The sequence below is a fragment of the Cyprinodon variegatus genome, unplaced genomic scaffold (genome assembly GCF_000732505.1).
Source record: "Cyprinodon variegatus isolate N-32 unplaced genomic scaffold, C_variegatus-1.0 Scaffold979, whole genome shotgun sequence".
NCBI classification, from domain to species: domain Eukaryota; kingdom Metazoa; phylum Chordata; class Actinopteri; order Cyprinodontiformes; family Cyprinodontidae; genus Cyprinodon; species Cyprinodon variegatus.
In genome coordinates, this window is record NW_015151432.1 from 120,070 (window position 1) to 135,767 (window position 15,698).

Sequence of the window (15,698 nt, forward strand, 5' to 3'; positions counted from 1 at the left end):
TATATATATATATATATATATATATATATATATATATATATATATACCTTGAGTAAAAGTGGTAAACGTTTGAGGATTTCTACTGAATTATTTCTTTTTAATATTGCAGCTTTAAATATATATATATATATATACCTTGAGTAAAAGTGGTAAACGTTTGAGGATTTCTACTGAATTATTTCTTTTTAATATTGCAGCTTTAAAGCACTCAGAGCTTTAATTACTCCAGTAGATGTTATCCTGGAATACTGGGCAATACTTTTTCTCTCTGCATTATAGAATTACATTGGCTATTTACAGATCCTGGAAGATTGGAGTCTAGGACCTTCCAATGAGAAAAACCTGTGGAATTTGGAAAAGAATTAAATAATATATGAACATTTTAACGGCACTCTCACCATTAGCCTGCATTAGGGAGAAAACAGCATTCAACATTTTGCTAGACTGACCCTGGAAGCCAGCTGGGAGGTAAATAAAAGCTGCTAATTTGAATAACTTTGTATAGTTTGCTGCAACAATGTATGTCAAGAAAGTCTCCAACACAACTGACTGTCATTGAACTCATCACACAATATTTTTGTAAAAGCTCATTCACAGCACTGCATTTCAATATTTGTGTACATTTAACCACTTCTTTCATCATCCTTGTTATTCCTGCCCTTTAAATTGCTCTCTTTTTAAAAGAACATTTTCAAATACATTTTTCTGAAGTCCATTTAAAAATCCAAACACATCCATACATTCTTCTAGGTTGCAGCAATTGTTTGGGTGTTAGTGATCTGTGATCAGAAGAGGCCAACAGTTTAAGCCTTTGAAATAAGTTTTAAACAACAGAATCTGGAGCTGCAGTTACCTGATCTGATCTCATCAATTATTATGACTGGAAAAGAAGCCAGAGAAACAGGAGCAATAACCTGGTTTACATTAAGCAGAAATAATAATCCATTATATATGTAATAGCAGTTGTTATGAAGCAAGTGAATAAAGCAGCTTATAAAGTAGTTTTTAAGTTTTTTACAACAATCTATAAGAATTAAAAAGTTTAGGCTGTTTCCTAATCTTTTATTGATTATTTTTTATCTTTTATAAACCAACTTCTGCATGAAGCTTTGTCCCTCTTTCCCTCCATAATATATATGCAAATTATATATGTCTTTATTACTTGAATATATTTTATATTCTATATGCACCATGGAATGTTTATTCATATATATTAGTGTTTATTTAGAACATGTACCCAGCAACACTTTCCTTTTTCTCTACATCGGATTTATGGACATTGGTTCATCACAGGTCTGACACCTGTGCTTAACTGGGAGGGCCTTGGTCCAGTGGATTGGGAAGCAATGCTTTATGGAGTCTAATCAAATGATAGCCAGTCATCATCCAGGTTCAGGAAATATTGCGTTCCCTTCTTATTCTATTTCCAAATTATCTGCCATAGCTATCATCATCATTAAATGTTTACAACGATTCATGTTCATTCCTCAAACTTTGTTAAATTATATACTGTATATATATATATTAGGGGTGGGTATTGGCAAAGAAGTCATGATTCGATTCGAATCACGGTTCACATGCCACGATGCGATTCTATCACGATGCATCATGATACTTGAAATATTGCGATGCATCGTGATGCGTTGCGATATTTTCACTGAACACTGTAAGAAAAAGATCCAGCCCTTACCAGTGTCTGACTGGCTGGGTATGATCTGGATAGTGTCATCAATTGATACATAACTGAAAGCAACTGAATTCATACATAGCTGTATTTATTGAAATTACTTTTGGAGGTGTTGCCATGAAAACAAATATTGGACAGAAATATTACTATTACGGGCGTGGACACGCTGACAAAAAGATCTTAGGATTCATCAACCTAAAGTAAAGAAAATAAGAATAATCAGTGTCGTTTACATTGCCTCAGTGGTCCTTTAAAACAATGAAATGAAAACATTCAAATGTATAACATTTCCCCTTTTGCAAATGACGTGCATCATATCAATGTAGTTTTTACCTTATTTGTTTTTAAAGCCAAAATGCATCCAAGCATCTGACTTGAAATGTGATGGAGCGGGGGGGGCGAATTTCCATAGTGTCCTCCATGTTTTATTTCATATGACTCGTCGCAGTATCCCGCGGCCAGACATGCTTGTGACACAAAGCAGCGGCCGTCAACACATCCGCAGCGACATCTGCTGGACTGGAAGTGGTATTCCACTTGGTTTGGCTGATGTGCGCCAACCATTCATGTATTTTATTTGTTCATTTTTTTTTTTTTATAATCGATTCTTGCCTTCAAGAATCGCTGCAGTAGATCACAAAAATTAGAATCACGCATGCATCGTCATGACGATTATTTTGCACACCCTTAATATACATATATATATATATATAAAGAGAGGGGAATATGATCTTGAGGAAGGCATTTAAAGCTAGTGTGTAACTTTTAGCGACATCTAGCGGTCAGACTGCAGACTGCAGCAACAAGAACATCTCCCCCCCACCGCTTTTCCCCCACAACAGTACGGCGAGCGTTACGGAACAAAATGTCTTCCACGACGTCCGCATCACCTACCTTCTCAAGTGATGAGGTTTGTTTACATAGATAATTTTACAGATAGTATTTCATTAGTCTGTGTAGGGTATAGATTTCATGTAGACTTAAGATAATAAATATACCCGTTATTTTTTTCTACATCGTTGTGACGTTTTGGCGATCTCGCAATCGCTAGTTTGTTGGCTCTGCGCTGCCGTAGCGCAAAGATGTCTGCCTCCATGGCTGCGAGACCCGCTCCTATGTAATTATAAATAACGAATTCTAAGGCAACTGTACACTGTAATTATTACATACTGTAGCTTTAACAATATGCGGACTTCTTTTTTGAATTTGTCTTTTATGTTATTTGTGACAGGACCTGTCAGTGTCAACATATCACTCGGCAGTGTCAGATCTAATAAAATCCATCTGTGATTTAAGTTTCATATGAAGGGAAATTAAATGTCTATAAAAAACCATGATGAATCTGGCTTCAGTTCCCCGCCTCAGCAATCATCTGTTTCACCAGTTTCCCCTCAAAATACGTGGACCCATGCACATAGGTTTAGGCGTGAAGGATATCAACTTTTCACAGGAATTTTCTTATTTCTTTTACAAATCACAAATACAGCTTTTTCTGGAAGCAAATTTGCAAAATAATTTGTGCACGATGTCTTTGTAAATCACAATGATGTAACATTATTTTTCCATGTTAAACAGCCTTATTTTACCGCAGCATCTCATTACAGACAATCTTGCACAACATTCTGTGCATCACTCTAAGCAACTGAAGGTACAGACAGAGAGAAACTGGACAACATAATATAATGCTTTGATAAAACCTGAAAAGAAAATCCCCCTTTGACTTTCAGCACGTTATGAAGCAGTAGATGGGACTCGCATTGATCCCAGGGAAGCCTCGCCATTAGGCCCGCTAAGCCAATAAATGGAGATAATATTGAATGCAGCGACTCAATTTGCAGATTAAATTAAGCATGAGGACAAGAAAGAGAGTGGGCCTGAGATCTCTTTATCCAACTATAATGATGTAATGACTGCATTGAAAGAAAAGAAGATAGTTGTTATGACAGACATGATGTGTTAGATGGGCTAAGCAGGGGTAGGGGGCAGGTAGGTTACTGAATAAACCATCCAATGTAGAACTAGCAGCTCAAACTCTGTTTGCATCACTTTTATATATTTATAGTTCTTGGACAGACTTGAAGCCAGTCAAGGTTGGAAGTATTCCTGCTGAGGCAGACCTCAAACAGGAATAACATCTCTGTGCTACTCCTGAGTGAATCTTTGTTCTTAAACTGCTGCTACAGCTCAAAGCTATAAAAAAAAATCCCCTCCAACTTCTGTCAGGTCTTCTCAAACTGCTTTCCTCTTTCTGCGACAGTGCACCACACACACCCAACACACCAGTAAAACTTATCACTTTTAAAGGAAAAAAGATGAAGAGCATAAAACTGGTAATACGGCTTCCTGTCTGCAATGTCAAATATTCTTTACTGGTGCACAGAAATCCCCAGCCCTGGGACTGGCTATTTTGTCTGGACAAACATCCTGTTTGATGACCACCATCTGCCTCCAGTAAAACAGTAACAGGAGAGCAAACTCATTTAGAGTCACAGTCACAGAAATTCAACTCAGGAGGCCATCCACACGATAATCCAGCATCAGCAGCAACCTATCAGCCCGGATTTGAAGGGAACAGATAGATCCTACAAGACCTACACAGTGCATCACAAAGATGCTGTAATTATTAGTATGCACACTAATGGTGTTTAGACTGCAATAATTATCCGTCAACATTAGCATGTCAGTTAGCCGGTCAGCCAACTGGTCTCCATGCATTAGATCCTTATATCTAATGCAGATGGTAGCACCCAGGTTGCTGAAGGGGATTGCTGAAAGCATCATAATAACACAAAGAACAGGAAGAATGTGGATTATCACAGCTTGCATCATCACATCAAATGTGACAATTATTTCTTCATTACAATGTTTTAATGTCCTACATTTAATAGGGATGCATTGAAAAAAAAACACTACAAAGTTATCTCTTATACCCCTTTTCCACAGGCTGAAAAATCAGTCTAAACCCAGGAGCAAACGGCTTTTAGTGGCAGTGGGAACAGCTCACTGACGCATGGGAACAAGCTGTGGGAACATCAGACCCAGGTTGACCCTCTAAATTACGTGACACCACTGAACGCAACGTACAGACGTCAACACACCGCGCCAGTCGCTTCTGATCTAACAAGCAGAATCAACTCTGTTTACATTCAATGAACATGGCGCAGCTCTGGTGAGAGGGATTCAGACAGATTAAAGAGCGAAACAATAAAGCAAAATGACTACGCTCTGGCTCTTGTCCCTGTTGGTCTCCATTGTTTACTTCCCTGATTTCATCAGACACGCAGTGGTGGGGGACAGTGGCCAAGCAGCTCGCCAGCGGGGAGTCAGACTTTTCCGTCAAATGGGAAAAGAGCCAAAAGCTGATTGTTAGGATTTTCAGTTGGACAGCAGCTTAATTGGTAACATAAAGACACGTTTTGAAGTTTCATTTCTCATATGAATACAGTGGTTCCAACCAGTTTGTCAGAATTTGTAAAACGAGTTTTAAGTTTTCTGTTGTTCACTACCAGAATTATTTGCATAGCTATTTAATTGGTAGTTAGGTAATTGAATTGGCATTAAGTACATAAACTGAGTTCAAAATTGAATTATTTTGATAACTAAAAAAATTAATGGTTTCAACAATATTTTATGGATTATATAAAAGGAATTTTTAAGTATTATAAACGTTTTTTTAAGTTGATTACCATTAATCAGTCTTAAATAATAGTATTTTTTTAATCAGCAAAGACTAACTGACTTCTGGATGATAGTGACAGAATCATAATGATATTCTACACATATGAACATCTTAAGCAAAAATGTAATGCGCCCTAATGGCTAGGAAAAACACAAACTTTTTGTTGTTTCCCAACAGTAACCATAAATTATTTACAAAACACATACGCTCTACTCATTCCTATCTCTCTCTGCAACTGATAAACACAAAAAAGGCAACACTGGATGAAATTAGCAAGAAAATAATGATAAAAATTTAACAAAAAACACTTTTTGTTTAATCCCTCTCAACTATTAACAACCCAGAGGTTCACAATTTTAGTCAAAACTAATATTTTGCCTTCTGTGGAACTGCATCACTATCTGCATTACTAAAAAAGGGTGGATGAAAATGTATCCATGAGTAATTTGAGTTTATATTGCACACCATATTTGAGGGTTACACGAAAAGCAAAACTTGAGTCATGCCTTTATTCCCAATCTGATACAAGAGAAGCCTTCTCTAGGTCACATTCTACAGAATCCAATGATATGCACCAATTTAAGATGGACAGAAGCCCAAGCGAATCACAAGCAAGAGTAGCAGAGGCCTTGGTGATTTACGCCGTGGTAACAGATTCCAAATATGAGAATGTTGTAGAACCATAATACAGAGAGAAGAAGTAGCTTTTAGCTGAACAATGAGCTATTGGTTTGATATATTCCAGAAACAGACTTTTATTGCGATGAAAGTATCTTTAGATGAAAAAAAAAAACAGTAAAGGCTTTGCTGGTGTTTTTGTAGGACTTTGGTTAGTGGTCATGTGAAAATCATCAGAGTTTTGCTAAAGAGTTTGGCTTAAGCCAATTCAGTGTCTTCTTGGCTTTGATTACAGTAGGAACATGTATAATTCGGCGCTCCTTTGTGTGTTGTTGAAACCAGGCCCACCAAAACACAAACTTGGTCATAACTTGCATTTTGTCTTTCTCAGTGCCTTTCGACACGTTGTTTGGGCTGTAGTCGGTGGATGCTTGAATGAAGTGGATATTCTTGTCTAGGAGACTCAGACAATGATCTGGATAAGTGTGCGCCCGTCTCAGATTTAGTCAACTACAAGCTATTTATTGTAAAATAGCTCCTGCCCCCTTGAAAGAATAAAATAGAATAGAAAATCCCTTTATTGTCCCACAATGGGCAAATTCTAGGGTTTACAGCAGCAAAAGGTTATAAAAAAAAATGGTCACACAAATATGGACCTTAGAAAAATGTATAAGAAGAAGAGTTAAAACCTAAAGAATAAAATACTGTACTGTAAAGGGTTTCAACAATTTAAAAGGGGTTAAAGTCCTTTAATGTTTAGGGTCGAGCGCTTAATATAATTTGAGTTAGAGAATGTGAACCAGAGATTCCGTCAGCTGTACAGAGAGCTAAAGCCTCTTTTCCAATAGTACGTATTCTAGTTGATTCAAGCTGGGTTTGGTCTGTTTCCCTTTATAATTTAGCATCATCTCATTGTAGGAAAACTCATTACTAACCAAGTCTGTCAAATATCAATATCAACTATTGGCCAGGAAATGTTCAAATGTACTTTATTTTGAAAAGCTGTCTCACAGTGAAACTAGCTAGCATATGATGGCTACAGCGCCCTGCACTGCAATGCTCTTGGTAGTGACACAGAATTGGAGCAACAGTCCTCTGTTGCTACTGTAACTAAGCAACTTTTTCACTATATCTGTGCAGCTTTAAGACCCTTTTAAGAATTTTATTTTATTTTAAAGAAGTGACTATATGAAAAACTAGAGCAGGGGTCATCAACGCGGTGCCCGCGGGCACCAAGAGGCCCTCAAGGACCACATGGGGGGTCCTCTTTGTCTTCTGAAAACAGAACAACTCACTCAGTGGGTTAATTTTTTTTTTTTTAATTCTGTTGCTCTTCTTTTTAATCATTAATGTATTATTTCATCATGTTAACTATTTCATTTATTTCAGTGGTTTCAAAATGACAATATTAAAAAGAAAATTAGAAATGAATAAAAGAATAAAATAAGAATAAAAATGAGTTTCTTATGGATGAGATTTACTGTAGGTGAACACTGATACCTCCCGTTCATAGGTCAGTATTGGTAGCCCTATCTATGACTCGGTAGCCTTAAAAAGGTTGGTGACCCCTGATCTAGAGAGTTTTTCTATGTTTCTGGCAAGTTTAGTAAAAATTGTACTACTATTACTCTCACTGCTGTTTCTTCATATTTCCCTCAGCACAGTCATTCATAAAGGAATTTATAATAATATTGAACTTTACTTATTTCAGATTGGAGCAATTTACCTCTGCATTTAACTCATCCCCATTGGGGAGCATTGGGCCGCCATTGTGTGGTGCCTGATCACAGCACAATGGGGTTAAGGTTTGGAATTAACAGTGTGGGGTAAAATTTCTTGCTCCGACAACCAGAGTGGCAGTCTGTGGAAGTGGTGCTCGTACTCAGACCCACAAAGATCACCACAGAAAACAGAGCAGGACATGTTCTTTGCAGACGCATCATTTAAAGCATGCTTTGTCTGAAACGATGCCTGCGTAACCTGATGCGGCTGGATTAATTCCCCGCTTCAAAGGTGAGAAATGTCTGGAAGAGCAAAAGGTATAGTATCTCCGGAGCATTATGTTTTTAAAGCTGCAGGTTGCCCTCTCTAGAACATTAACCTGCTTTTGCTCCTTCCTTATGCTGCAGGGTGTTGTGTTCCAGAAACGTTTGTCACTACCTGAACTTTGTCTTGCCTTTGATTATCTTTCCTGCGATAAGCAGGAGGCATAAAATCTGACTTGCAAACCTTTCAACATCCTATGACAAGATGTTAATCATGCGGCTGCAGAATAATAAAGGAACTTGTGCTGGTGCCAAAGTTAGAAACAAAAGCTTTTTAAACTTAATAAACACAACATTTGATTTGCTATATTTTCTGTGCTTCTAACCTATTATAAAAATATAAAAAAATAAACAATATATGAAACCTGTTAAAAAAAAGATTCACATTTCATAACTAGTTACTTTCAAATTACTGGCACGCCGTTAATGCAGCTCAGTATATAACAATGCCTTCTTTGAACTGTGGCACATCAGCTAGCACTGGCTTGCTATCGTGCATAGAGTCAAAGGTTACCATCTTAAAGTGATTTATTGCAGCACCTTAAAAAGTTCCCCCTCAGAAACACTTTAAAGACAAAGAGCACCTGCCTGTGTATAAAGAGCAATATTGGATACATGCCATGTCCATAACTATCATCGCCATCCGTACGCTAAAAGGAAATTAAATATGCTGATATATTTCAAGAAGGATACATCTCTCTGTGAACTCTTCTACGTAGTTCACAATTCTTCCATAGCCTCTAAATGTATTTATACTCTTCCATATTTTCATCTTTATCATATAACAAACATTAGAACATCTGTTTGGTCTTTTTTGATCTTTTAAGCTTCTCTGTTGCTCTTAAAGTCAACACAGCATGATGCTGCCACCACCATGTTCCTTGGCTTTAGCTGGTATGAGTGCAAGTTATCTTTTAAATAAGGCATTTGTGCATTTAGGCAAAATGTTTTGATTTTAACCACAGTAGCTTCTTCTTAAAATCTGCTCTGTGTTTGACTTAAACATGGCGTATTTCCTCCACACATAAGCTTTCTTCTAACAACATAAAGGCCAGATTTACAAAGAATAAACTGGTTGTCCTGGTGATAGATCCATGTATTATAGAGTCATTCTTTATATATTCCTAAATAATAAACTATGATTTTATTTGGAAATGTACATGCAAATTGAAGCACAGAGCGGCTAAATATGAGCAAATATGACGAAGTAACTGTATGACTGAATCAAAAGGACATAGTTCCTTTTCCTACATGACATTTACTGTCAGTGCTATTGTGTCCGCTGTTTAATCTAAGAGAGAAGTGATGGTGAAGTCATATATTTCTGTAAAGGAAGTTCTGTGGGGGACAGACCGAAAATGACAGAAGTAAAAATAAAAGCAGAAACTAGGACACCCATAAATCTTTGGGTTAAGGGAAATCTCATCCTACTCTGTTAAAATCAGTTGCCTTTAATTGGTTCCTGGTACATTGAGACTGTTCTGTGAGCCTTTTCTTATAACAGCTGCTGTTTAACATGGGGAACATTGGATTTTGAAAGAAAAGCAGAACCTGTGCCTTCTGCATGTTCTGACTGAACATCAGATTAGAGTGTATACCACAACATACCAGTTTAATTAGCACCTCGGAGCACTGAGGGGAAGGTCCCGATTAAATAAATGTCTGGTTTTCATAGCCTCAGGCAGTAAGATGGACATTTAGCACAAAAAAACAACAAAAAACATTTCAACTCTGTTTAAATATTCATCTGCTTAAAGAATAATGATTTATCTAATCAAAATTCATCTTAAAAAGCAGGATTTTTTTATTATTAAGAAGCTGCCTTTCTCTAAAGAATTGCATCCAGCTCAGATCATCACTCTCACTTGCAGCTTGCCTCAACCTGAAACCCGACAGGTTGTGACTTTGCACAGAAAAGTGAAACATTCCAAGCATACCATGGGGTCAAAGAAATGTAGGAGCCAATAGATGGCCAGCTGACAGCCCCGTCCCTCCTCCTCACCACAACTGAAGACAACAACAAAAACCCTCTAAAGGACAGATTCAAAGACAGAGAGAGGTAGTATACACCGCTACAAATTGGCCTCAGGTTGCTTTAGGTTGTTCAGGTGCAGTTTGACTCCAGAGGCAATGCTATCTGCCTATAGCTGAACACCCACCCCCACTCTGCCTAACCTGCAGGGATGGTAGCAGCATTTTCACTGATCAATGTGCATGTCAAGGATTGGGCTCAAGTTGAAGACAATGTGATCGGAAAAAACGTCATTTTAAAAGCAGAAAATACAAAAAGTTTGAAAAATAAAACAAATTAGAAATACTTAAAAATATGAATACATTTTAAATAATTTAAATATGGAAAACAAAATTAAAAAAGAACACATGAAGGAATAAAATCTGAGAAAAAACAAAGCTAAGCTTAAGAACGTTTGTTGCTTAAAAGTGTTTTTCAAAGTTTTATATATGGTTTGCATCTTTTTTTTTTTTTTTATTTCCATTTCCAAAAGGTTCTTTGCTTACAACAAAAACCACCAAAATCACACCATACTGGATAATGGTGGATGATGTCTCAACAGGTTAAAGAAAACCTTCTGTAAGAATTCAGGGGGTGAACACTTTCAGTATTTCTGAATAATGAGAGGACAAAAAGGTTCTATTCAGACAAAATGCAAGTTAAGACAAAAATCTTGAGTCATCCTGCATCTACTTATATTCATTCTCGGCAGCCAGGCTTTCACCTAATATCTTACATCAGTTCTGAAACTGTTTTCTTCACGCAGAATAGTTTCTGCTCATTCTGATCATTACAAGATTCTAAACTTCATTTATGAACAAGTGTTTTTTTTTTAACGTTACCTTCAAACAGAGTCTGATTTAGAAAATACAGTTTACTAAGCAGACAAAACAATTATACAGCAGTTACCTAAACCATGACTCATCAATGCGGCTCTATGTCTGACTTTAGGAACTGTTTATCTATTGTGAGAGATTTCCCGATTGAGCTGATTTCAAAATAGGCATTTGCAAAAAAAGTCTGACTTTTATTCTTTGTCAAAATAAATCCCATTTTTCTTTTTTTGTTCTTTGCTTAAAAACAGAGTGCCTGTGATCTTCAGTTAGCTAACAAAATAGCTCAACCGCCAGAGTTTCAAAGAGGTTCAGTTTCTGTGTAAGTTGACAGATATGATGTCCAAAAGTTCTTGGCCAGCCAGCATTGCTATGTTTTGATTTGATTTGTTGATATTTCTATTTGTAACATATTTAAATAAACTTCCACCCAATGGTGTGAAGGCAAACCCTGTTCAAAAAGATGCTTCCTAAGCTTTGCACATAACAGCTATGATATAAACTGTATACTGAGGGTCTCCAACGTTAGTTTTTGTTAAGAAAATGTTTTAAAAAACACATGGTCTGATCTTATATTGCTGTCCACACAGAAAATCTGTAAAATAAAGCAAAATCCTATAAGAACAAACAGTATAAGGCCCATAAAACACGAACGGGATTCATCAAAACCACTAAAGATTATTACAAAGAATGTGATTTTTCCAAGCTAAGAAATTAGGGATGGTTTCAAACTTCTGTACAGTACTGTACGTATGGCAACCCATATTCACGTAACACAAAATTTTAGATTCATTCCTACACTTTTGACAAACAAACCAGTAAAAAAAGCCTTTCTGCTTCTGATAAACACCCAAATGCTTTGCTACATCATCATCACTGTCACATGACCAATCTTTTCTCTATCAGACCATTACATTTAAAAATCACCAACATTAGTAGATAATGAAGATATACTACAGCAAAAGGTAAGTCACACCAATCATGTTCATGCTAGTGAGCAGCTTTTCCTAAACTAAATACATTAATGTGGGGAAAATAACAGCATCTGCATGTTTGGATTTGGTCATCTGTCTTTCCAAATACAGCGCAATCTAGAGCTGGAACATATAAAGAGGGAATATATGTGATGACATTGTTGATCACTGGGATATTTGCCTCATTTTGCCCATCCATTTTTTGTAACCAGTTTTGCCCCAAAAATGTATTGATGTATAGTTTAAAAATGATAAATAAGTAGTTATAGTGATCCCAGTAATTCTTCACACCGATAAAACTATGCAGAAATTGCCTAACAATGTTGAATTTCAGCATCATTATTTTTATTTTCTGCAATCAAGTTCAATTTTACATGCCATTTGCAGCCCTTGGATAGAACCTAAAACAAATCTGTTTATGAAAACAAAATTAATCAAATGTAAAAGCTATAAAATGAAAAAAAAGAAATGTATTTACAAGGAGTTTAATGTGTTTTATCTTTGATACTGGTTAAAGGTGGCCAGTTCAGGTTCTACATTGCTACATAATGCTCCAAAAGAAAGCCTAAAATGCCCTCTGACCTTTCAGTCTGTGTTGCCCGGTCTAACTGAGTCTATTACATTACAATCAAGTAGGAAACATCAGTATAACAGTGCTAACTTCAGTTAGCATAAAGGTTCATTAGGAATCCTTACGTTTCCCTTTCATTTAGATCCCAGTGTTTTATATTTTCCCCATCACTGCCCCTACTGTCTCATTTTTACCTTATCTCACCCTTCTTAGGCTCCAGACAAAGCAATGAAAGGACCCCTGTGGGACAGAGCTGTGATGGCACATCATATGTCAGCAGCACAGAGCTATCTGTTCCACTAACAGACCTAAACTCTGTGGCACATTTTTAATCTGGCACCTTGCACCTTGCTCCACGCGCTGATGACAAGCAGTTTACAGGTGGTTTACAAGTTCCTTCCTGTGTGAAAGCAGAACTGTGACACAGATGGGGCAAAGTTAGGGAGATGCGGTGCGATCACGGATGCGGAAGGATGGAGAGGCCACGGTTATTGGTTGAGTTAAATCTAACACCAAGAACTGGAGAGTTTCAAAGAACTGTTATTCACGTTGAGAAGGTTTCGGGGGGGTTAAGCACAGTTATATCCACGGTTTTAACTCTTCTATACTATATCCAGTAAAATATACTGCAACCATTTTAAATGTAATCATGGAAAAACCCTTATCAGTAATCCCTGACTCCAAATTATAGATGGTATTGTAATGATATGCAATTAGCTGTAAATATATCTTTAAGTGGAAATATTAAATGAGCAAAATACAGATTGATGTGACTGTAAAACTAAGAGGGAAATTCTTGTTGTCAGATAAAGAAAATCTGCTTGATGGCCTCCGGAGATACATTTTGACATGTCTCCACTTCACACAGCTGAACGCCACACACTAAAACAACGAGTCCCATCACGTCTCTGACCTGATACTACCGGAAGCAATAAGCTCTGCATTGTTTCAGCAAACACTCCAATGCTGCAATTAAGACCTATGTTATGTGCTTTTGTTATGACTTTATTATGTCCATAAACAGAAACTGAAGAAAAATTAGCGGCAAGCAGAGATTTAAGTTAACTTATGAAGAGGTTAAAGAAAACAAACTGCACTTATATCTATTCTATAATCTAGAATACTTTCCTTTGGTTTTTCAACCAAAGGTTTTACTTCATATTTAACTGCAGACTGTGGATTCAGTCAGCTGTTGTTCCCATTGGTTGTTTCAGGCGATAAGGCTGAAGCATACGAAGATTGGAATTAGGAATAAAAAAAATAACCTGAGTAAAAAGTTAAGAGCTGTCATTGAACTTGTGGACTTTTAATTTACAGCAAAGAGTTAAGTTTTTATCCAACTGGCGATTTGAAGAGTTCTAATGCTTAAGTTTGAAAAGATGGACTTATCAACCCTAAGAGGAATTATTATAGCTGTGTTCTGGGATCATGTTTCACATACAGACTCGGCAAACTCAGTTGATTATATCTAAAATCTTCATCACTATTTCTGTGACGTTTGATGCCCTTTCAACAATTCGTTTTTATATATATATAGGAGAAATTAGATTAGAAATTGTTCATCTATTAAGTCATCTTTTGTTGATTTATAAATTTCATTTAGCAATTAAGAACAGTATTCATATTTCAAAATAAAATTTTTCTTATTTTCATACTTCCATCAAATGTCTTTAAACTGTTTAACTAAAGTAATTGCCACTTTGGAATTATTCATTATTATTATTATTATTTTACTCCAATTTATTTTAATAGAGTCTTATTTTTTTCGGCTTTCAGTAAGTTTAAATTCTAAAAGTTATATTTTAAGGTTAAATCAATAGTTTTGTTGTTTGGGTATATTGTTGGAAATTGCTTCCTTCAACACTGAGGGATAAAAGGTGTCCTAATTTGAAATTCTGCTTGGGGCCCCATACATGGTTGGTCCGGCCCTGGGTCTACGGGTTTTCTAAAACAATTTCAAACTCCTTAAAAACATTAATCCACCCTTTTCCGTCTTTTAATGCTTTGAGGAAACAAAGGTGTGATTATAGAGTAATGTGCGCGTTAGAAGCTCTGCTGCTGCAGCCTGCAGCGTGCGCAAAGGTTTGGGTAACGCAGGTGAATGCGCACCAAACCCGCTCCTCTCATGCAGGTAATGGCTGTTTTCGGTAGGAGCGGATCTCTATTAGTACGGGCACATGACAGCCTGTAGATTCATTAAGGTGACAGAAAAGAGTTTGTAAAAACACGCACATCCGACAACTTACAGATATCTGTTGGAGACCTTGGTCTGTCTGTGCAGAGCCACTGAGAATCCAAAGAAGCTCCCGCTGGTTTTCCCCTCTTTAATCACAGGAAACTGCTCATCTATGTTAAATCCATTGCAGGTCTGCGTCCCGTGGTACGCCAACAAAACAGAGCAGAGTAATATGCGTGGAAACATGCTGGAGCTTCTCTTCCTCCTCATGTGAAGTCTGCTTCCCCCGCTCAGGTCCACCACCATGTCCGGCGTCCTTCTCTCCCGCAGTGAGGACCAACAGGTAGCCTGAGCCGCCGGGGCAGTGCTGAGGTGTCTGCCTGCCTCCCTCCCTCCCCCTGCCTCTACCGCCCTCTCCTGCTCCCTGCTCTTCCTCTCTCAGCCTCTCTGAATCAAGTGCACACTCATTCACCCTAAATGGATTCTGTCGAGGGACAGTTTTCTCTTTCTTTTGACAGTTTCTCTCTTTTGTCGCCTGCCATCTTGCTTATTGAAGCAAAAACTCCAAAATCCTGGAGTAGCAATAGAAAGTAAAAACCACAGAGTTCAGCCTTTTCTCTCAATGTGTTGTTTATTTAGATGAATTTCCACTTTCCTATTAAAGTCCTTAAATGTTTAAATTGGGAGCTGCGTGCTAACATTTGGATCCAGAATGTGTTGTGGCAGGCTGTCCATAGAAAAACACAAACAAAAGAGAAACATTTATCAGGTGGATCTAAGATTAGACAGTGAGACACTGAATGCTGATATGGCTTTCAGCTCAGGGGGGCATGTTCCAGGGATGGGCGGGTGGAAGGATCCTGTTTGTTCATCCATTTTCCGTCACGTTTATCCCAAGTGGGGTCATAAGGGGTAGCCTGACGTAGTCCTACTCAATTCTAGTCAGAATATGAGTCTGATGCTGCTCCATAGAGCTGTGATTATGGGGCGTGTTTTGAACGAACCAGGAAAAAAAATGCCTCTGCACTCAATTGGATAGACCTACAACCAATAAGAGCAACGCATAGTTGTTGTCAACAAAAATCAAAGCGTGCAGTTGCACGC

General features: G+C 37.4%; 1 protein-coding gene across 1 annotated transcript in view; it reads right to left on the reverse strand.

Annotated features, from left to right (window-relative positions):
• Positions 1-14,958, reverse strand: part of itga3 (integrin subunit alpha 3) — a 71,018-nt gene extending 56,060 nt beyond the window's left edge. The window contains exon 1 of the mRNA XM_015399000.1: positions 14,665-14,958. Within this exon, the coding sequence (XP_015254486.1) occupies positions 14,665-14,900 (236 nt within the window). The 5' untranslated portion in view covers positions 14,901-14,958. The remainder of the gene's footprint in view (positions 1-14,664) is intronic.
• Between the last annotated feature and the right edge of the window lie 740 nt (positions 14,959-15,698).